General features: G+C 48.0%; 1 protein-coding gene across 2 annotated transcripts in view; it reads right to left on the bottom strand.

The window, feature by feature from the left end:
- The window catches only part of Cdh13 (cadherin 13), a 1005873-nt gene that overhangs the window by 449087 nt on the left and 538430 nt on the right, over window positions 1-18356 (bottom strand). Inside the window, exons 5-6 of one of the 2 annotated variants that reach the window (XM_028875722.2) lie at window positions 9681-9833; window positions 2737-2955 (exon numbers count right to left, since the gene is read on the bottom strand). In XM_028875722.2, coding sequence (XP_028731555.1) covers window positions 2827-2955; window positions 9681-9833 — 282 coding nt within the window. In that variant the 3' untranslated portion in view covers window positions 2737-2826. Of the gene's footprint in view, window positions 1-2736; window positions 2956-9680; window positions 9834-18356 lie in introns of those variants that run through there. The other variant, XM_028875721.2, reaches the window with a different exon arrangement.

Here is an 18356-nt window from a genome sequence, read left to right as displayed (position 1 = left end):
CCCCCATTGTTCTCTAACGCCCGTGCAGAACAAGAAGAGTTCAAGGCTACTGTCTGCTCTCATCTGCTCCTCTCTTCCCAGTGCACAGCTCAGGTCCCTGATCTCTCAGTCTTACACAATCAAAATGGGAGACAACCTCATGCACATCAATGAAGGCAAATGGTTGCCGACTGGGTGGTGGTAGCAGGGATGCAGGTTCTGTCTGCATATATGTGCAGGACCTAGTTCCGGTGGAGTGGCCTCCATACTGATTTTCTAGGGATAATTAAGTATCGGTGACATATTTTGAGGGATGGAGTAAAAGAGGTTGGCAAGTGACTTCATTTTTTCCTATTTGTAGACTGAGGGATTGGGCAGTGAGCCTCGAAGACTCTTCCAGGTCTGATATGCCACAGTATGCCAGAATTTTGGAAAAAGAAGTTTTAAAGCAGCTATAGGGTGGAGGAAAGGGACCCAAGGGTAAGGAGCTGGTTGCACAAGCTTCAGGACCTGAGTTTGAATCCGCAGAACCCATGTGAAGGTGTCTGTAATTACAGTGTTCCTGCCGTGAGATGGGAGGTAGAGACAGGAGAATCCTGGATGTTTGTGGGTCAGCTGTCCTGGTGTACACAATAAATGACATCCTGAAGTGTCCTCTGACCTCCACAGACTTGCTTATTGCACACAAGCCCCCCCCCCCCCTGCAAATACAGACACTCACCAAACGAAATAGCAGCTGCGACAAGGTCAATCACACTGCAGTTAGGCAATAGAAGTGAGACAGACAATTAGGCCACCCTGGCCCGAACATGTATGGATTCCAGAGTGCCTGCCAGTACGCTGGCATGCACGGCCCAGGATGGAGGATGGAGTGAAGCTGAAGGACACCTGCTACCAGGAGAGCTGAGCCTCTTACAGGCCGCCGCCACCAACGCACTAATGAAATTCAGAAGAAATCCGTTTCCATAGCCTGGAGTGTGGAGGCAGCTTTGCTTAGTGAACCAAATACATAATCAGCCAGGAGCCCCTGGGCAGTCTAATCCAGGTGTGTGGCTGCTGCAGCCACAATGCTGTTTAACCTCTCTATGCCTCAGTTTCACCAGCTGCACCCAGGAGATAAGGCCAGGCAGCCAAATGACTGCTTAGGCACGTGGGGAGCCCAGGTGGAAAGAGTCCAGCGGAGATGCTCCCAGGAGCTGGGGTGGGGAGAGGCCTCAGGCAGATCCTGAATTACCTTCCTTTAAGCAGCCGGAAGATAACCGCTCATTTGTTTCTCACGCGGTCTCTCTGCTGTCTATGTTTCAAGTGTTTGTGTCTAAGGAGACTTAGAAGGCAGTTTTCTTCAGCTCTCCGCTGAGCGTCAGCAGTGGAGAAAGGGAATCGGAGGACTTTTCTCTTAATATGTTAGAAACTCTAGCATTACCTCATTTGACAATCTCGGCTCACCTCTACGACAGGTGCTCGTTCCTACTTGGGAGTTGACCGGGATGTAAACGGTTAATATTAATCCAGTGCTTCTACAACATGGCTTCATTCACAGTGGCACATCTTTCGAGTTTTACGAGCACACTGGCGCTTGGTCACACTCCAAGACACTCTGACTTAACTGCTTTCAAATGTGGCTTGAGCTTGTGGGGTGGGAGTTCAAAGGCTCCCCCGGGGTGGTTCTACCACCAGCAAATTTGAGAACTACAAATGCCACCTTGAAGGTCACAGATCTTTAAGGCAGAAATGCCGGCCTTGCTGACTGCTGCAGGCTGGCCGGCTTCCTCCTATCAAAAGTTATCTCCTGTGCCTGGCGGCTTCAGTCTTCCGAAGACGCCTTCATCTCTGGGCCTGAAGTCTGCTTTCTGGGAAACCAGCAAATACTCAGGCCTGTGGCATTTCAGAGTCATCTGATGTCTAGACAGGGATGGAGCAAAGACACCTGGGATATAGCTGTCTTGCGCTCGGGAGCCTTGAAGGCAACAAAACACTGCAACTGGGAGGTCTGTGGTTGGGTGGACAGGCTTTCCAAATCCAAAGGGTAGCACTTACCATGACAAGCATGGTTAGGCACAGAATGGAACCCAGAAAGGCCTGTAGTAAAATCAGCTCAGAGGTCACCCTCAGCAGGTCAATTAATGAAGCAAATAAGCTATAGGAACTGCGTGTATTTGTGTGTGTGTGTGTGTGTGTGTGTGTGTGTGTGTGTGTGTAAGTCCCTCTGTGTGGGGTATGTGTGTATCTGCCTGTGTGTGTATGTGCCTGTGTGTGGTGTGTGTGAGAGTGTCTGTGTATGAGGGGGTACATGTTAATGGGTATGTGAAGGTATACTTGTGGGTCCCAGAAGTCAATCTCAGTTGCTCTTCAGGAGCCACAGGCCTTGTGTTTTGAGACCGTGTCGCTGGCTGGGATCTGGGAGTCACCAATTTTGCTAGACTGACTAATCAGGGAGCCTCAGGGACCCGCTGGTTTCTGTCTCTCCAGTGCTGGGGTGACAATTATGTGCCACCATGCCTGGCTCTTTCTGCGGGTGCTTGGAACCAAACACAGGCGCCATGCTTCAGCAGTAAGCATTTAACCCACCCAGCCGTTTCCCCAACCTGGAGCTGTCCTGGACCCGTGTTCCAGAGGATGTTCCCATATCGCTGGAAGGTGAGTTAAAACTCAACTCTTAGGACCTGCTCCAGTGCTTACGCCTCAGTAGATGTGGGCTGAGACTTCTAACTAGTCCCTGGGTAATGATGCTGGTGGATGGACACACTTTGATGGCTGTCCCGACAGGTGAGCCTTCCCACAGAGCATTGCGAACACTCACCTGTACAACTGCTAGCCGGGCCCCAGGAGGCTACTTCCACTGCTGTTTTAACTGCTTGGGGCTGAAGCTATTAGGGTTGGGATGTGGCAAACACTGGTAATGGCAGACACTGACTGAGGGCACACCCCACCCACAGCTTTCACACCATCCGGAGACAGTGCTGTGATCATTCTCATCTTAAGAAAGAGAAAAACAGAAGTTGAGACTCAAATAATGCCCAAGGTGACACTTGACAAGGTTGTATAGGAAATGGAGAGTACTCAATTTTTCTGTACCCATGAGAATGGAAATGTTACACGGTTCATCCAAAAGCAAAGTCAAAAACTGAAGCTTGGTAGGTCTGCCTCCAAAGCTTGGGGCTCAACCTGGGCCCTTTGTACCTTTTCACTCAGGCCGTTCCTTGGCCGTGCGGGCCACTGGCTGATGGACCACAGTGACAGGAGAAGGAAGATGATAGATGCAAAGGTGTGCATGATGACTCATGGCATGCCTCTAAATCTTAGTACTAAGGAAGCAGGAAGACTCATGAATTTGGAACCAGCCTGGACTGCAGAGTGAGACTCTACCTTAAGCAAACAAATGATCAAAAACCAAACTCACAGGGCTGGAGACACATGCTGTCCCAAGTATGGATCGGTCCCTGCCCTTTCAGCTATGATGTTCATTGGCTCCCACTAGGATCATTATAAACAAGATAATACTCTAAATAACTCTCCAGCCTGGGTATGTCTGTACCTCCCAAATGTCTTACGATCATCAACTTTAAGACAGACTTTTCACATTCAGGCATCTTGGTCTAATTGCCTTGAAGCCATGCATTGGTTAGAAATGAGGCAGAGACCATGTGACTGAAGGAAGACATACAAGCAAAAAAACCTGAGTGCTAGGAGTATTCCCACTTTATGGCCACATTCTTAACCACAGACTCAAAACTTGACCTACAAGTTGGCTCAGAGGAGAGTGAGTTGCATGGGAGAAAATGTGAGTATGTCTTTGACGCTGAGGTCCTTCCGTGTTTTGAGTGTGTGGTGGTTTGGAGGAGAATGGTTCCCAGAGGCTCACATATTTGGATACTTGGTTCCCAGTGGAACTGTTGGAAGGATTAGGAGGTGTGGCCTTGATGGGAGGAGGTGAGGTGTATCACTGGGAATGGGCTTTGGAGTTTCAAAGACTTCCACCATTCCCAGTGTACACTCTCACCTCCTTGTGGATCAAGACGTGGGCTCTCAGGGGTTCCTGTCACCATGCCTTTGCTTTGCCCTCATGGACTCCAATCCCCTGAAATCATAACCCCAATCAAAAGCTTTCTTTTATAAGTCACTGTATTTTGTTACAGAAATAGGAACACAACTGTGACGGCGTCCAAGAACCCAGGGTCCCCCTCCCGTTGCTATACACTTGGAGCAATGCATTGTCAGACTGGCTAGCTCTGGAATCACTTGGGAGTCTCACCTCCTGGTTCACGTGTAAGGATGTTTTCAAAGAGTTTAACTGGGAAGAGGAGACCCATTTCAGACCCATGGGTGGGGAATCCAGGACTGAATCAGCAAGCTGAGCACCAACGTCCATCTCTCTCTGCTTTTTGACTGTGGATGGAATGTGACCAGATGCCTTGTGTTCACACTGCCACGCTTTTCCCAGCCTGATGGGACTTCCCTCCTCCAACTGTGAGTCTGACCAAACCCTTTTCAAGTTGCCCTTGTCAGGAACTTTGCCCCATCAATGAGCAAAGCCACTCACAGAAGCATCCAGCTCATCTTTGTGAAGTTAAATGAGATCATCATAAATGTTTACAGTGGACTCTGGAATACCATAAATATTCATGAAATGGTGGTACCACCATCAGTATAACACTACATCTTGGGGACCCCTTTGGCCTTCAGCCGACTTATTTATTGTCAGTGAAGACAATAAACATTCTTTATGTGTCAAGGACTATAATGGTTTGAATGTAAAATCTCTCCCATAGGTTCACATGTTTAACCCCTTTGTCCCCAGATGGTGGTGCTGCTTGCGGGGGAGCTATAGAGCTTTCAGGAGGTGGAGTCTTGCTGGAGGAAGTGGGTTACCTGTGGCAAGACTTGGCCACCACTTCCTATTTCCTTCCTACTTCCTGACTGTGAGTTGTGACTAGCCTGCCTCTTGTGACTTGCCTGCCTGAGGCCATGTTTTTCACACTGTGATGAAATGATTCCCTCAAACTGTGAGCCAAAACAAACCCTTTACCCTGAAGTGTCTTCTTGTCATGTGCTTTGCTGCATCGACAAGGAAAGTAACTAATGTGGGATCCCAGGAGGTGGGCAGGAACACAGTAGGTAGATAGTAACGTCAGTTCCTGTCTTCCTTCCAGACACCCCCCACACCGCCAGTTATCTGTTCATCTCCTACTATGTCAACGTGAGCAGAGTGACACATGCCATTCACAATGATTTGCCATGCTTTCTGTCTTGCCTCATACCCTCTATGGAGACCATTCCAAACCTTCCACTGGGACCCCCCACTTGCCTAACTGACTCTGTCTCCCACTCCATTCCTGTCTTCCCATATTGACAAATCTGCAGCCAGCAGATTCCATTCACAGTGAGAGAGAATCATTACCACCCGCTAATATTTTTATAGAATTTCATAAACTTGGTCATTCATGAATCATTTACAGTACTTTATTCCAATGAAGAGTTCACAAATCACTCAAACACTGGCAAAATGCATAATAATGAGTGATATTTCAGGAGGCTTTGCATTAATATGTCAGCTCCCAATACTGCAAGAGCTAAATTATTTTTTCAGGTGCTACTTCGGGTCAGAACCACAGGAAGCTCTTTTGGGCACTGGGGCAGGGGATTGTGGTAGGGCGGCAGGAAGTCACAGAACAGGATGGGACTTAAGTCATTGATCACACAGCCTGTCAGACCCTCTCTCAGCCCAGGTCAGATAGGTCCTAGGAAAGAGGCTAAGGAATCCGGATCAGATGTTGAGGTCTAGTTGGGGATGAAAACAGGAAGAGGGGACTTAGAAGCAAGACTTTAGAGCTGTTGTGAAACTGGTATAGATCCTGAATCTAATACACACTGGCTGTGAGTTCTTGAAAAGGTTGGTAACACCTGCTTCCTTCTCCCTCCCTCCCTCCCTCCCCCCCTCCCTCCCTCCTTCCCTCCTGACTGAGCCCAGGATCTGCACATGCTAAGCAGGTGCCTCTACCACTGAACTTCATCTCTAGACCTCTTTCCATGTTTTTATTTGAGACAGGATCTCATTGCACTGTCCAGACTAGTTTTGAACTCTGTGACACTAACTGGCCTTCACTTTCGGTTTTTATGTCTCAACCTCCTGGGTACCTCGGATGACGGGAGGCCCTCTCTGCTCCTTGTTCTTAGAGCTCTTTCTTCTTCTGTCTCTCGTGTGAGACAGATCAGAGTGTGCACATAAAGAGGTTCCAACCTGCCTGCTGCGCAGTGTTTAAAAATGGCAGCTTTCAATACTGGTGTTCGTTAGGGTCAAGGACAACTGTGACTCAAGTTGTATCTTCTTCACCCACCCAAGGCTTCTATCGGAGCAATAGAAGCTGGTTGGATTTGGGGGGGAGGGGAACTGTTGGCTCACAGGCCCGTGCTTGCACGTGAACAGTGTTATTTAACTCAGAAACAAACAACAGCTATATCAGAGCAATTACGATGTCAATACATACACCCACACACTCTCTGCTTTTGAAGCTAAAGCCTGGGGGTGTAGAGACCCTGGATGTGTGCTTTGAAGAAGCTGCTTAGTTCCTAACCACACTGAACATCACTATCAGAACAGGCCTGGCCTCAGTCTCTAAGACAGGAAGTTACCTCCCAACGGAGTTTCAAATGGGCAGGAGATGCTCCATCCTTGTGTCTAAGGATAGCCCCACAACAGTCACCTGGCTCCTTCTCAAGTGTAAAGGAAACAGAAGGGAGACTAAAGAAGAGAGCCGAGGCATGGGGAGACAGGGCACAAGAACCCAGGCTGCCAAGGCTGTGTGGTTTCCTGGAGAATCAAAGGTGACAGTTTTGCCATACTTTCCATCCTCATCCTCCTGGGACCAAGACCCAGGATGCTCAGTAGCATGGGACCTGCTGGTGAGTGGGACCCTACAACGCACCACATGGCTCTGATACAGCCCATAAGCTCCGGGAGAGGCTGTCAGCTGGAGTGTCTGTCATAATCAAACCAAGGGACATGGCTGACCTTACTCTGCCTGATGAACTGAGCCCGAAAGGCTCCTGTGACTGTCCCCAAAAGTCTCCTACCTCCATGTTGCTGCTTTCTGACTGCTCCTGGAGATTAAGACCACTGCCACCTAAGGAGAAGGTGCACATTGAGGTGGGCCAAAGAGGTGGCACCCAGAGTCTTTCCCTGGATGTTAAAGGCTCCCAACAAGGTGATATTCTATAAACTAATTCTGGATCTGGCAAACATCAGATAGGTCATGAGGCCTTGAATACAATGCCTCACCTCCTACTCACTAATGGCTGCAGGAGGCACCTCAGACACTTACCAGCTCTCATTGCCCAGGTCTCACAACAGGAGCCTCTGGGGTGCAGACATTCCCTGGCAGATCTCTTTTTCTTTATTTAGCATCCCCTGTCTCTTTATTCCCCAGGAGCATCCTGAGCTATGGATTCACCCCAATACTGATACTTCATGAAGGGACAGCAAAACTGTGAATCTTGTTTAAGATTAGGATGGAGGAAAGCCTTGGATCTGTGTTAGAAAATTGTAGAACTTAAAACATTTAAGAACATTCAAAAGAACGATGTTCAGGAGTAGCTCTGGTCTAGGAGAACCTGCTAAATGCTGGGCATTGTGCCAAGTGTTTGCAGAAGGAAACCCATTTTGTCTGGTATGGAGAGACACTCACCACCCACTATGCATTATGGAAAAATTATAGCAGGATTAGAAGTTGTGAAGCAGTTGTCCAAGCTCACACAGCTCAGGAGGAAGCATGGATGCTGAGATCCGGGGGACTTTGTTTTTGTTATTATTGTTGGTTTGTTTGTTTTTGATCCACAGAGCTCCAAAATCAAATTCACCACACTCTATCTCAGTTCTTTGGCTCTGAAACTTCAGAGATAATCCATGAGGGTGTGGGAAGAGAAGATAGTACCTATCCATAGACTGCAGCTGGTGTTGACACAGGCCAAGTCATCCCTGGTTATTGTGACTACCAGTGACTCCTGTCGGCCTAGCATCAAGTTTTTACAACAGCCAGACTTCAAAGATGAGTGTACACGGCTCATCTTTGGTACACACTGATGGGTGCTGCCCCCTATTCAGAAAAGGCTCAGGAAGTCCTTGGAAAGACTTCTAAGGTGAATGTGGAGGCATCCATCTTCCTGGGACCAAGACCCAAGAGCCTTCCAGCATGTGGGGACCCCACAGCACAACACATGACCGGTAGCAGATGCCTCCCATGCCATGGTCTGACATCTCTTTACAGAAATTCAGCAAGAACAAGTTGGGTGGGCAAGAGAGCCAAAGTCAAAATCCATAGCCTCAAACACAATCACCGACACGCTGATCTTTCTCCTCTTCTCTCTTTTCCTTCTCCCCGGCCCCCACCTCCTCCCTTTTCCTTTTCACATAATTTTAATCAATGGAACCATTTGTATATAATACTGACAAAAGAGTACAGACTCAGGAGAAGCCCACCAAGATTAAAATCCCAGCTGGCAACGCACAAGAGGTCTGTATTCACAAGCCAAATGCTATTTCCTCATTAGAAAATAGGGCGGTAATATAACTTACTTAAAAACTATTCTGAGAACTGAATTACATGAAACAAATTCCATGCTTAAAACAAGTCCCAGCACACAGTACCTTCAGAGAGAGTCCATGGTTTGCACAGCAGTAACAAGTAATCACAGCAATAGCCTTTGATACCACTGTTCCTATGGAGATATGCATTTTATGCACTGATAGCTTTTACACATTTCCTTGTTTGTTTTTTTTTTTTTTTTCTGTCACTGTGGCTCTAAAGGCACACCTATCCTGATCCCTGTCAAGTACTACATAACTAGGGAGTACATCGTATGTGTTTGTCTTCTGCTTCTGATCTTGAATATTCCCATGTAACTACTGTTTCCACATATTATTTCTTCACAGATATTTTAAAGGTTTATTTTCTATTTCTGTGTGTGCTTGTACTCACGTGTGTGTGTGTGTGTGTGTGTGTGTGTGTGTGTGTGTGTATGTGTTGTGATTGTGTGTGTATGTGTTGTGAGTGTATGTAGTGCCTGTGGACGTCAGAAGACGGCACTGGATCTCCTGGAGCTGGAGTTATGGGTAATTGTGAGCTGCTCGACGTGGAGGCTGGGATCCAAAGTCAGTCCTTGGAAGCTCAGCAAGTGCCCTCAACCACTGCGCTACCCCTCCAGTTTCCATCGCGATCTTTTAAATGCTGCAGGAAATTGCCTCCTTAAACACCCTGATGCAGGCCCCCCGTGATGCTCGCCCTTTAGCAGTGCTCCACTCTGAGGACCATGGCCTACATTGTACAAAACTGCACCAACTCCTCCAGATTTCATCAGGATAAATGTCTAAAGGTAGGATTATCTTGTCTGAAGGTCTGCACTTATCACCGTTAGTCAGAGCACGGGTCTTTGAAAGCCAGACTTGGCCTGAGGGTTTTGACCTCCTCTTAGATACCTCTGGTATCACTCTCAATCGTCTCTCCAGCCCGAAGTTTGACACAGGCTTGGAGTCTCCGATGATGAGCTAGAGGCCCCTCACTGTTCCCCTCCACGTTTGTTCTCACAGAAGCACCTCAAGCCACACTTTTGTGGGTTTGATGAGGCACAGAAATAATTGGCTCAGTGGGAAGAAACTGCGCCGAAACCCACATCTTTATGCACAGGGCGAGCAGGCGCCCAGTACTCACTTGATAAGTAGCGATCATTTCTCTGTCCAGGCTCCGTGTCACAGAGACGCTGCCTGTGTTCTCATTGATTCTGAAAATTCCTTTAGGTTCTTGATCCACTCCCTTGCCAGTGAGCCGGAACTTGGACCCTTCAGGTCTGTCACTATCGACTACCTGGATGGAGAAACAGAGTGACTTTTAAGACTATCTCAAAGACATAGAGAAAGCCCATCACAGACACCCCCTTGGTGACCAATCCACTAATCTCAGGTGCCGGCACAAAGCTGCCTGATAACACAAGATTGGCCAAAAGCAACCTTGCCCAAAATGGTAGCATCATTGTTTGGCATTCATTGTTCTTACAAATGGTTGTGGTTTGCAGCTGCAGAAGTTTAGCACTGCCGAGGAGGCCAGGGTTGATGGCGCAAGTCGGGGGGTGATGCTAGGAAGCACACGCTGGGAACTTGTGTTATTTTTAACGGAGGAAGGAGATTTGGTTTTCTCTGCCAACAAGGCTAAGTGTCAGTAGAAGCCATTTATTCACCAGTCCCACACTGGGCAGACAGGCACTGGACAGAATTTACTTCTTTGTTGCTAGTAACCCCTGCCCCACTGCTTCCCTGGGTGCCATGCTTCTGCTGAGAGAGTTTCCGGTGCTTGTTTTCTTTATACTCGAGTAGAATATGGCCTTTTCTATTGAATGGCTAGAACCAGCAGAGGTACAGTATTAAGCAAGCTGGCTGTGGTCACTGCTCTTAAATAGATGAAAAACGAGATCCAAAGCCATATCTTCCCCATCCGCAGAAACCACTGTGCAACACTGCCCTTTATGACTATTGACCTTGGTTTGACATCTGAAGACTAATTGCAAAAGTTAAAGATGGAGGGTGGCATTTCTGAGCATAAGGAACAGGAAAGACAGAAGCAGCTGGCAGGGGAGGGAACACCCAGAAAACTCCAGAAATGGAGAGCCATGAGCACACTCTGAGCAGAGGAGAGTTGGCAGAAGGTAAGGGTAAAAGTGGGGTCTTTTATGACATGTGAAGTTGTGCAGTTAAGGAGAGAGCTGATCCTGGAAGAAGCAAGTTCCGAGTCACACTTAGGTATGTATCCTATTCGTCCCTGTCTCATGTTACCGTGTTATCAGAGCTGCCAATGTTAATTTGGTCATAACAACACGGTTTAAAGGCCATGAATGTATTAGATAATGGGGAGGCACAGATAAAAGAGGGATGATGTGCAGCCAGCTGTAATGACTTCACAAGCGAACAGGTGTCTAGTTAAGTCAGCACCCTCCAGGGCAGCCCTGCAAGTACCAAGCCTGCAATTCTGCGCTCAGGCACCAGGTGGCAGTGGTGCCTAAGGCAGCGTGAGCATCATGGCGGGTTACTAGGCAGGGCCAGTTGAGGCACATCAAGACAATTCCCTAAGACAGGTTTTGTTGCTTTTCATCTTTATTATTTTAAGATTTTTTTAATTGAAATATACTTAAGGTTTTAATTAAACACCAATTATCTCTGTTTGAGTTTTTAAGATTAATGGAAAATAGGATCGTTAATGAGAAGACGTGATAATTTTTTGATGAAAAGATATTTTAATCACAATTTCACTGGAGTTGTTAGCTCATCTCCCATCCTTTCCTGAGCCCCCATGCCCTGCTTAGAGGTGCCAGGAGGTCAAAGATCCATAACTTCTTGGGCTTCCTGTTGAAGCTAGGGTCCACTATATTCTCCAGCTGAGTACCAGCTGGGCAAATACATAGTATCTGTATGCAAACATGTCACAACCCCACCTTCAAACACAGGTCTTTGCCTCTATGGTTCCCAATTTTCTCAGGTGCAAACCAGGGACAGCCACTGTTTTGTTCCAGGGGTAGAGGGCGAGGAGAGAGGTTGAGGGTTTAAAGAGACAGTACAGCTGGACATGGTGGCCCAGGCCCATAATTGCAGCTACTTAGGAGATGGAGGTAGGAGGATCTCAAGTTCAAAGTTTGAACTACAGTGTGATTTAAAGACAGCTTGAGTACTATAACTTTAAAAAGAGGGCTAGGGATATATGTCAACGGAAGAGTCCTTGCCTAGCAGGCTCAAGGCCCTGGGTTCAGCCTGCAATACAAATCCCCCAAACTAAAGAGCATAAATGAAGCACACATATGGGGCCTGATAAATCAGAGCTAAGCACTGCAATTGCAATAATTGCAATAAAACGACGCTGTTGCTCATGGGTGCGATGGATCCCTCCAGGCATAAAAAGCATCTTAGACATAATATAAAATGAAATTCACTTCTAAAGGAATACACAGATTTTTTTTTCTTTTTTAAAGTAAATTCACAAACTTCTCTGGTTCTGGAAGCGATTGTCCTAGCAAGGTGGATGGGACAGCGGGGCCATTTGGATGCTCCCCATTTATATCACTTTTTCCCTCCAATGTGCATTCAAGCAGTCCCCTTTCTGCCTCTAAGCACACCTGAGAAGGTCAACCCGGAAGACAGTCTGAGCAAATGAACACCATGTCCCACAATTGCTGGGATGTAACCCCTTCTGAGGCGCAGCCCAGTTTCCAAGGGCCCTCCACCCACAGTCTGGGAGTGAGGACCCACAAGGGAGAGCCTTCTGTGCTCTCTGTTCTCTTCTCCATCCTCCTTGGTTCAGAGAGGGTGGGGACACAGAACCTTCAGGAAGAAGAGAAGCTGAATGTGCCTCCTGGGGACAGACATCTCTACAGCAGGCTGAACTCGAGACTTGGAAACTCTCCTGGGGAGACTTTTCCATGTACTGACAAGGTCAGGCCACTGCCTCCTTCCCTCTCAGAGAACTTGAACCACTTGACCTTATAGAAGCAGAGTTTCCAGAGAGAGGGACCTGTTTAATGAGTGGCTGATGCTGGATCAAAAGGACTTATTCTCCAGGGGCACAGCAAGCCTCCAATGCTGGGCTTCAGCTTAGCATTGCTTAGGGTGCGCACATGCGCTCTCTCTCCTCCCTTCTCTCCCACCTTCTCTTTTTTCTCCCCTTTCTTTCCCTCTCCTCTTTAGAACCCAGCTTTTGTCATCTGTGTGTGGGGCCTGCCTCTACTCCTCGGAGCTGTGTGTGTTGAAGGAACACCCACAGCCTGGTACAGTGTTCCCAGAGTATTGAGTCTCAAGGGACACCAGCCCACGAGGAAGGCCCCTTTTCATCAGCAATCATCCCTCAAGCACTGGTTTCTGGTCAGCATCAGCATGCCCTGGAGTAGGGGGACATGGGAGCCTCTATGCCTCCTGCCCTGAAACCCTGGCCCTGGAACGCTACACCTTGCTTTACTTCGAGTACTCGGTGACTCAGCTTCACCCCCGAGATTGAGAACCAAGCATCATCACTCTGGCGTCTCTGGACAGATCGCTGCCCCTGGCCCGCACATTCTCACTGAAGTGGGTTCCCACTACTGCCTTCTGGAGCCTGCTTTTGAAAATGAGCCAGGTCTCTTTGCCCCCTTCTGTTTTAAACAAAATGATAGCGGAGGCTTTTCAAGCTGCTTCCCAGCAGCTCAGGGAAGCAGAGTGGACGCCCATCCACCCACCGCACAGCCCTCCGTCTCCGCCTTTGCCATAGGCGCTTGGGCTTGAAGGAGGTGGGAGAGGGAAGTGTGGGGATGGGGGGCACTCTTGGGGGGAAACAGGCCATCTCTGCTCAGAGTCTAGCCATTTGACACTGCAGTCGACGAAGTTCACACTTGAGAACCACAAGACTGAGCTACGGATAATTGAAAAAAAAAAGGAAAAGAAAGAAAGGATTCTTTATATTTTGAAGTGTATTTAGGATTTATGTTGGGCTACATGTGCTGGGCTCTTGATTGGACTTTGCTGATCCACTGATGAGGAAGTTCAGGTCCGTGACTCAAAGTGTGAAGCAGTCTCCTCTTGGTTGAAATACTGTATCTTGGAGTGAGCTGGGGTGGGGGTAGGGACTCATGAGACTCAGGATCAGAACAAACTTCATCCGGAAAAGCTGAAACTTACAAGATGCCCAAGGCCCCTTCAGAAGGATAGGACAGAGAAACAGAGCTGCTCCAGGCGGAGACTGACCAGCTGGGTTGCCCTGAGGAGATTCTCCAATCGGCCCAGCTGCCTGCAAGTCCTGAGTTATCACCCATCTGCACTGGGGTGGACTTTTGAACATGCATTTTGGACTTAAAAAGCTACCTTTTAAAGTCTATTCCCCACAAGCAGCCCCTTAGCCCTGACTCCTCTCAGTCACCCAGGTGGAGTCATTGGCTCTTCAAGGTAGGCTTCCATACCATTACATTGGGTTGTTGTCAGTTCCCTCTCTGGGTTTGGGCGATGTTTGCTCAATCTCCCCAGGCATAGCATCACACAGCACTCATCCACTGCCTAGGGTTGCTTGGGGCTTCAGGGCCACTTGGCTTCAATGAGCTGGAGAGGCCTGTGGTGTGTGGCTCTATGCCCTGGGCCTCACCTCACCAGGGGCGTTTGCAGTTCGAGAATCTCCAGATTGTCCTCACAGTGCTACACAGGGCTCCTTTAGCTCACCCAGGTGTGGCCACATGTGTCTCCCCTCCCTCCTACTCAGTCCTCTGGCCAGAACCAACCTTGCAGGCCAGCCCCAACAGCTGTTCACACCCATTACTCCACATAGCAGGCTTGCAATTAGCGGGCTTTGCCCATTACCCTTTGTAATTCAACACTTCTCTGCACAGCGGGATTTTTTTTTTTCTTTTTTCTTTTCTCCTCCTGGAGTTAGAATGGGAAAAGGAGTCAATGATGAGAAAGAATGGGGACTCCAGGTGCCAACTTGCTGGAAGGGCGGATAAACAACATTCAGAGTCCTCCTGCTGTGTCCCTAGGGACAGAGGCTTCTGGCTGGCTGTACAGAGGGGAGGAGGCAGCTGGATCCAGGGTCCTGACATCAGGACCCTCTGTTTTTCCCTGCTAAGGCTCATTCTCTTCAACATTTTCTGCTGCAGAAACCAGTGATATCAAGTGTGTATTTAAGGCATTGGCTTTTGGTGTGTGGTTGTGTTATGCCTGTGTGTGTGTGTGTGTGTGTGTGTGTGTGTGTGTGTGTATGAGTGCGTTTCCTTTCTATTTTTTCTGTTGGGACAAGGTCTTATCATGTAGCTCCAATGCCTCTACCTTGCTCCAGCCCTCCTGCCTCTGCCTCAGAGTACTTAAATTACAAGTGTGTGCCACCACACCTAGATTTAAGGCACTGGTATGTGAATTCACACACAGACATAGGAACACACAGAGTAGGTGACAAATTGAAGTGTTTTTACATGAATTGGGTTCTCTTATATGAATTATTTGACATTTTTTCTCCTAAACACGCTTGGCATGGATGTGTATATGTGTGTACATATCTAACATTGGGAGAGGGATAATTTTAGATTTACAGAAAGGCTGAGGAAAGAGTCCACTGTTCCCATGTACCTGCCTCCAGCTCCAGCTGCATGGAGGGATGACTGCTAATACTTCAGGTGTATGTACACTCTGCTGTGATTATTGCCTTTCTTTGGATCCCAAACACAGCTCAGGGCACTCCCCTCTCACACCACGGCTTTCAGTGAGTCTGTTTTAACAAGCATATTCATTACATTTGTTGATTTATTCAGTGTGTGTGTGTGTGTGTGTGTGTGTGTGTGTGTGTGTGTGTCCGTGTCCACGTGTGCCACAGCACCTGTGTGAAGATCCAAGGATGACATTCAGGAGTTGGGTCTCTCCTTCAGTCTTAGGTCCTGTTGATTAAACTCAAGTTGTCAGACATACAGGATGTGCTGGACTGTTAAATGTGATTTTAAATAGCATGTTCTGGTGCCTCCTCTCTGGCTCACATGTTTTTTTTTTTGGTTTTTGTTTTTGTTTTTAATTGTCCTGGAATCGGTTGCCTTGACTTTGCATATAGAAAATGTACAGAATGTATCAGAACTCTGGAGTCAAAGCTCTGCATGTCAGCTCTGTCCTGGGAGTTCCAAGCTGGACCTGCTTCTGACATCCATCAGATTCTTGACACCACCCCTGGAGATGTCTCTGCTTTGCTTGTGGGGGAGGGTACACAGGTCTCAATAACTTCCTGCATCATGCGCTCGTGGCTATTCTATGTGTCTGCTAATGGGTCTCTATGTTTCTCATTTCTCTCTTCCCACTGCCTTACCCAGATACAATGATAACGATCATTCTGAACACAAACCAGGAGTGGCCAGGCTCATGCTCAGGTCTGCACTTTCATGGCTCCCCACCAATTTCAGGATAAGAGCCCAGGGACCTCCCAGATGTGTCCCCCCTGCTTCTCTAGCCATGATCCCTTCTCATTTTCCCCAAGCCATGTGAGCTGGACTTGGCACCTGCCGTGTCTTCTGGGGACCTGATCCATCTTCGTCTTCCTGGACTCAGTGCTGGGGGAGCCTCCCGTTCCTGATTGCTTCACCTGCTCTGCTCCCTGGAGGTTTGGCCTCATCTTTCTCTGAACCCTAGCTTTCTTCACCTCACTGGAGACTTAGAGAAGGCTGCCTCTTGTGGGTGTGGCAGATAGCCCTCTTGCTCCCCATGTCTGGTTCCATTTCACATTTCCTGGGCTTAGGTTATCGAAGACATTAAACGAAGGCATTAAGTGAATAACTACAACTTTCTCCGATGTTTCCATCTGGTCGCAAAATGCTCTGTAAACTTACAAATTCAAAGTAAAGGTCTATTGTCCTGATTCATTCTCTCTCTCTCTCTCTCTCTCTCTCTGCCTGTCTCCTCTTTTCCTGGGATTTGGTGGGAGTCACAAAGAAACCTAGTCTCCCCATCATCTTTATAATTTGCAGAAGGGCCTTTTAAATAAATGCCTTTTTAAGTAAACAAGAACATAGTCAAATCGGCTAACCTGCTAACATGGATCTGTCACCTATGTTACAAATTCAAGCTTGTCTGGGCCATAGAGTGAGTTCAAATCCAGCCCAGACAACATACTGAGACCTTGTCTCATCCGGAAGAGTAAAGTAAAAAGAAGATTGCTGTCTTAGGGTTTCTATTGCTGCAATAAAACACCACGACCAAGATCAGTTTGGGAAGAAGAGGGTTCATTTTAGCTTACAACTCTCAGGTCATACTCCTTCGCTAAGAAAAGTCAGGGCAGGGACTCAGGGCAGGAACCTGGAGGCAGGAGCTGACGCAGAGCCCATGGAGGAGTGCTGCTTACTGGCTTGCTCTTGATGGTTTGCTCAGTCTGCTTTCTTATAGAACCCGGGACCGTCAGCCCAGGTGTGACACTGCCCACAGTGAGCTGGGCCCTCCCATATCAATCAATTAAAAAAATGCCCCTCTGGCTTGCCCCGGGCTGATCTGGTGGAAGCATTTTCTCAATGGAGGCTGCCTCTTATCCGATGACTGTAGCTTGTGTCAAGTGGACATAAAAACCAGTGGCACAGCTGGGATGTAGTTCAGAGGCAGAGACCCTGCCTAGCCTGTGCAAGGCCTGGGTTCAATGCCTGGTGACGTAAAAGCAAGCAGCCCAGAATAGTTAGATCTTCTCCCTCCCAAAGAGACTAAAGGGGAGTAAGTTGCAGTTGGACAGTGTTGTTCTTGGGACATGGAGGGAGGATATTTGTTTCTGAACCCTTCAGAAATTTCCAGTTTTATGGATGGGCTTGTGTTACTAATACAGCAACACAGAGCTTTCTTAAACATGTAAGAGGAGTAAACTAGAGCTTGGTGTGCATGCTAGACTCCTCCACAAACCCACTGTTGACGTCACTAAGGAATTGTGCTTATCGTCTGCTGGGGCCTCTGAGGTGCTATAGAAGTGTTAATTAGTTAGTTATCAACTGTGGTTCAATCTCCCACATGCCTTGGATCTTGCAGATGCTTAACTGAGGATGGGTGGCATGTAGACAGTTGCCACATGCATGATTTCTTTTACTCTCATGGTGCCCAGCTGCCTTTATGTCATCTGAGCACAGGTGTGCTGGCTAGTTTTATGTCAACTTGACACAAGCTAGAGTCATCAGAGAGGCCAGGTCCTCAACTGAGAAAATGCCTCTATAACGTAGGCAAGGCTGGAGGTCCCAGCCTATTAGTGATGGGGAGGGCCCAGCCTATTGTGAATGGGGCTACCTTGGGGCTGGTGGTTCTGGGGTGTATAAGAAAGCAGTTTGAGCAAGTCCTGGAGAGCAAGCCAGTAAGCCACACCCCTTCATGACCTCTGCATCAGCTCCTACTTCCAGGTTCCTGCCCAGCTTAAGCTCCTGTCCTGACTTCCTCCAATGATGAGCAGTGATGTGGAAGCGTAAGCCAAATAAACCCTTTCCTCTCCAAGTTGTTTGTGATCATAATGTTTCATCTCAGCAATAGTAATCCTAACTAAGACACCTAGGCCGGCCAGAGCTCACTGTGTAGCCAAGAATGCCTTGGTCTTCAGATCCTCTCCAGTTTATTTGTGGTCATGGTGTTCCACCTCAGCAATATAAATCCTAAAGCAAGTTCCGTGCTGGAAGTACTGAGATTCTGTTGAGAAGCAATAGGCCATCACCCAGGATGGCTGGCTACCACTGTGTGTACTGGGACCCTCAGAAGATCTTGGACTGTTGTCCAATGGTTCCCAGTGTCATAAGCAAGTTTGTTAAGGACAAAGGGAAAGGAATAGAGCCTTTGGGAAGGAACCAAAGTTTAAGACCACAATAAGAGGAGCCACCCCACTCTCCATCCATGGCCCCATCCA

The sequence above is a fragment of the Peromyscus leucopus genome, chromosome 5, assembly GCF_004664715.2.
Source record: "Peromyscus leucopus breed LL Stock chromosome 5, UCI_PerLeu_2.1, whole genome shotgun sequence".
In the NCBI taxonomy this organism is placed as follows: Eukaryota; Metazoa; Chordata; class Mammalia; order Rodentia; family Cricetidae; genus Peromyscus; species Peromyscus leucopus.
Note: the sequence above shows the minus strand (reverse complement) of the source record. Positions and strands in the feature narration are given on the sequence as shown.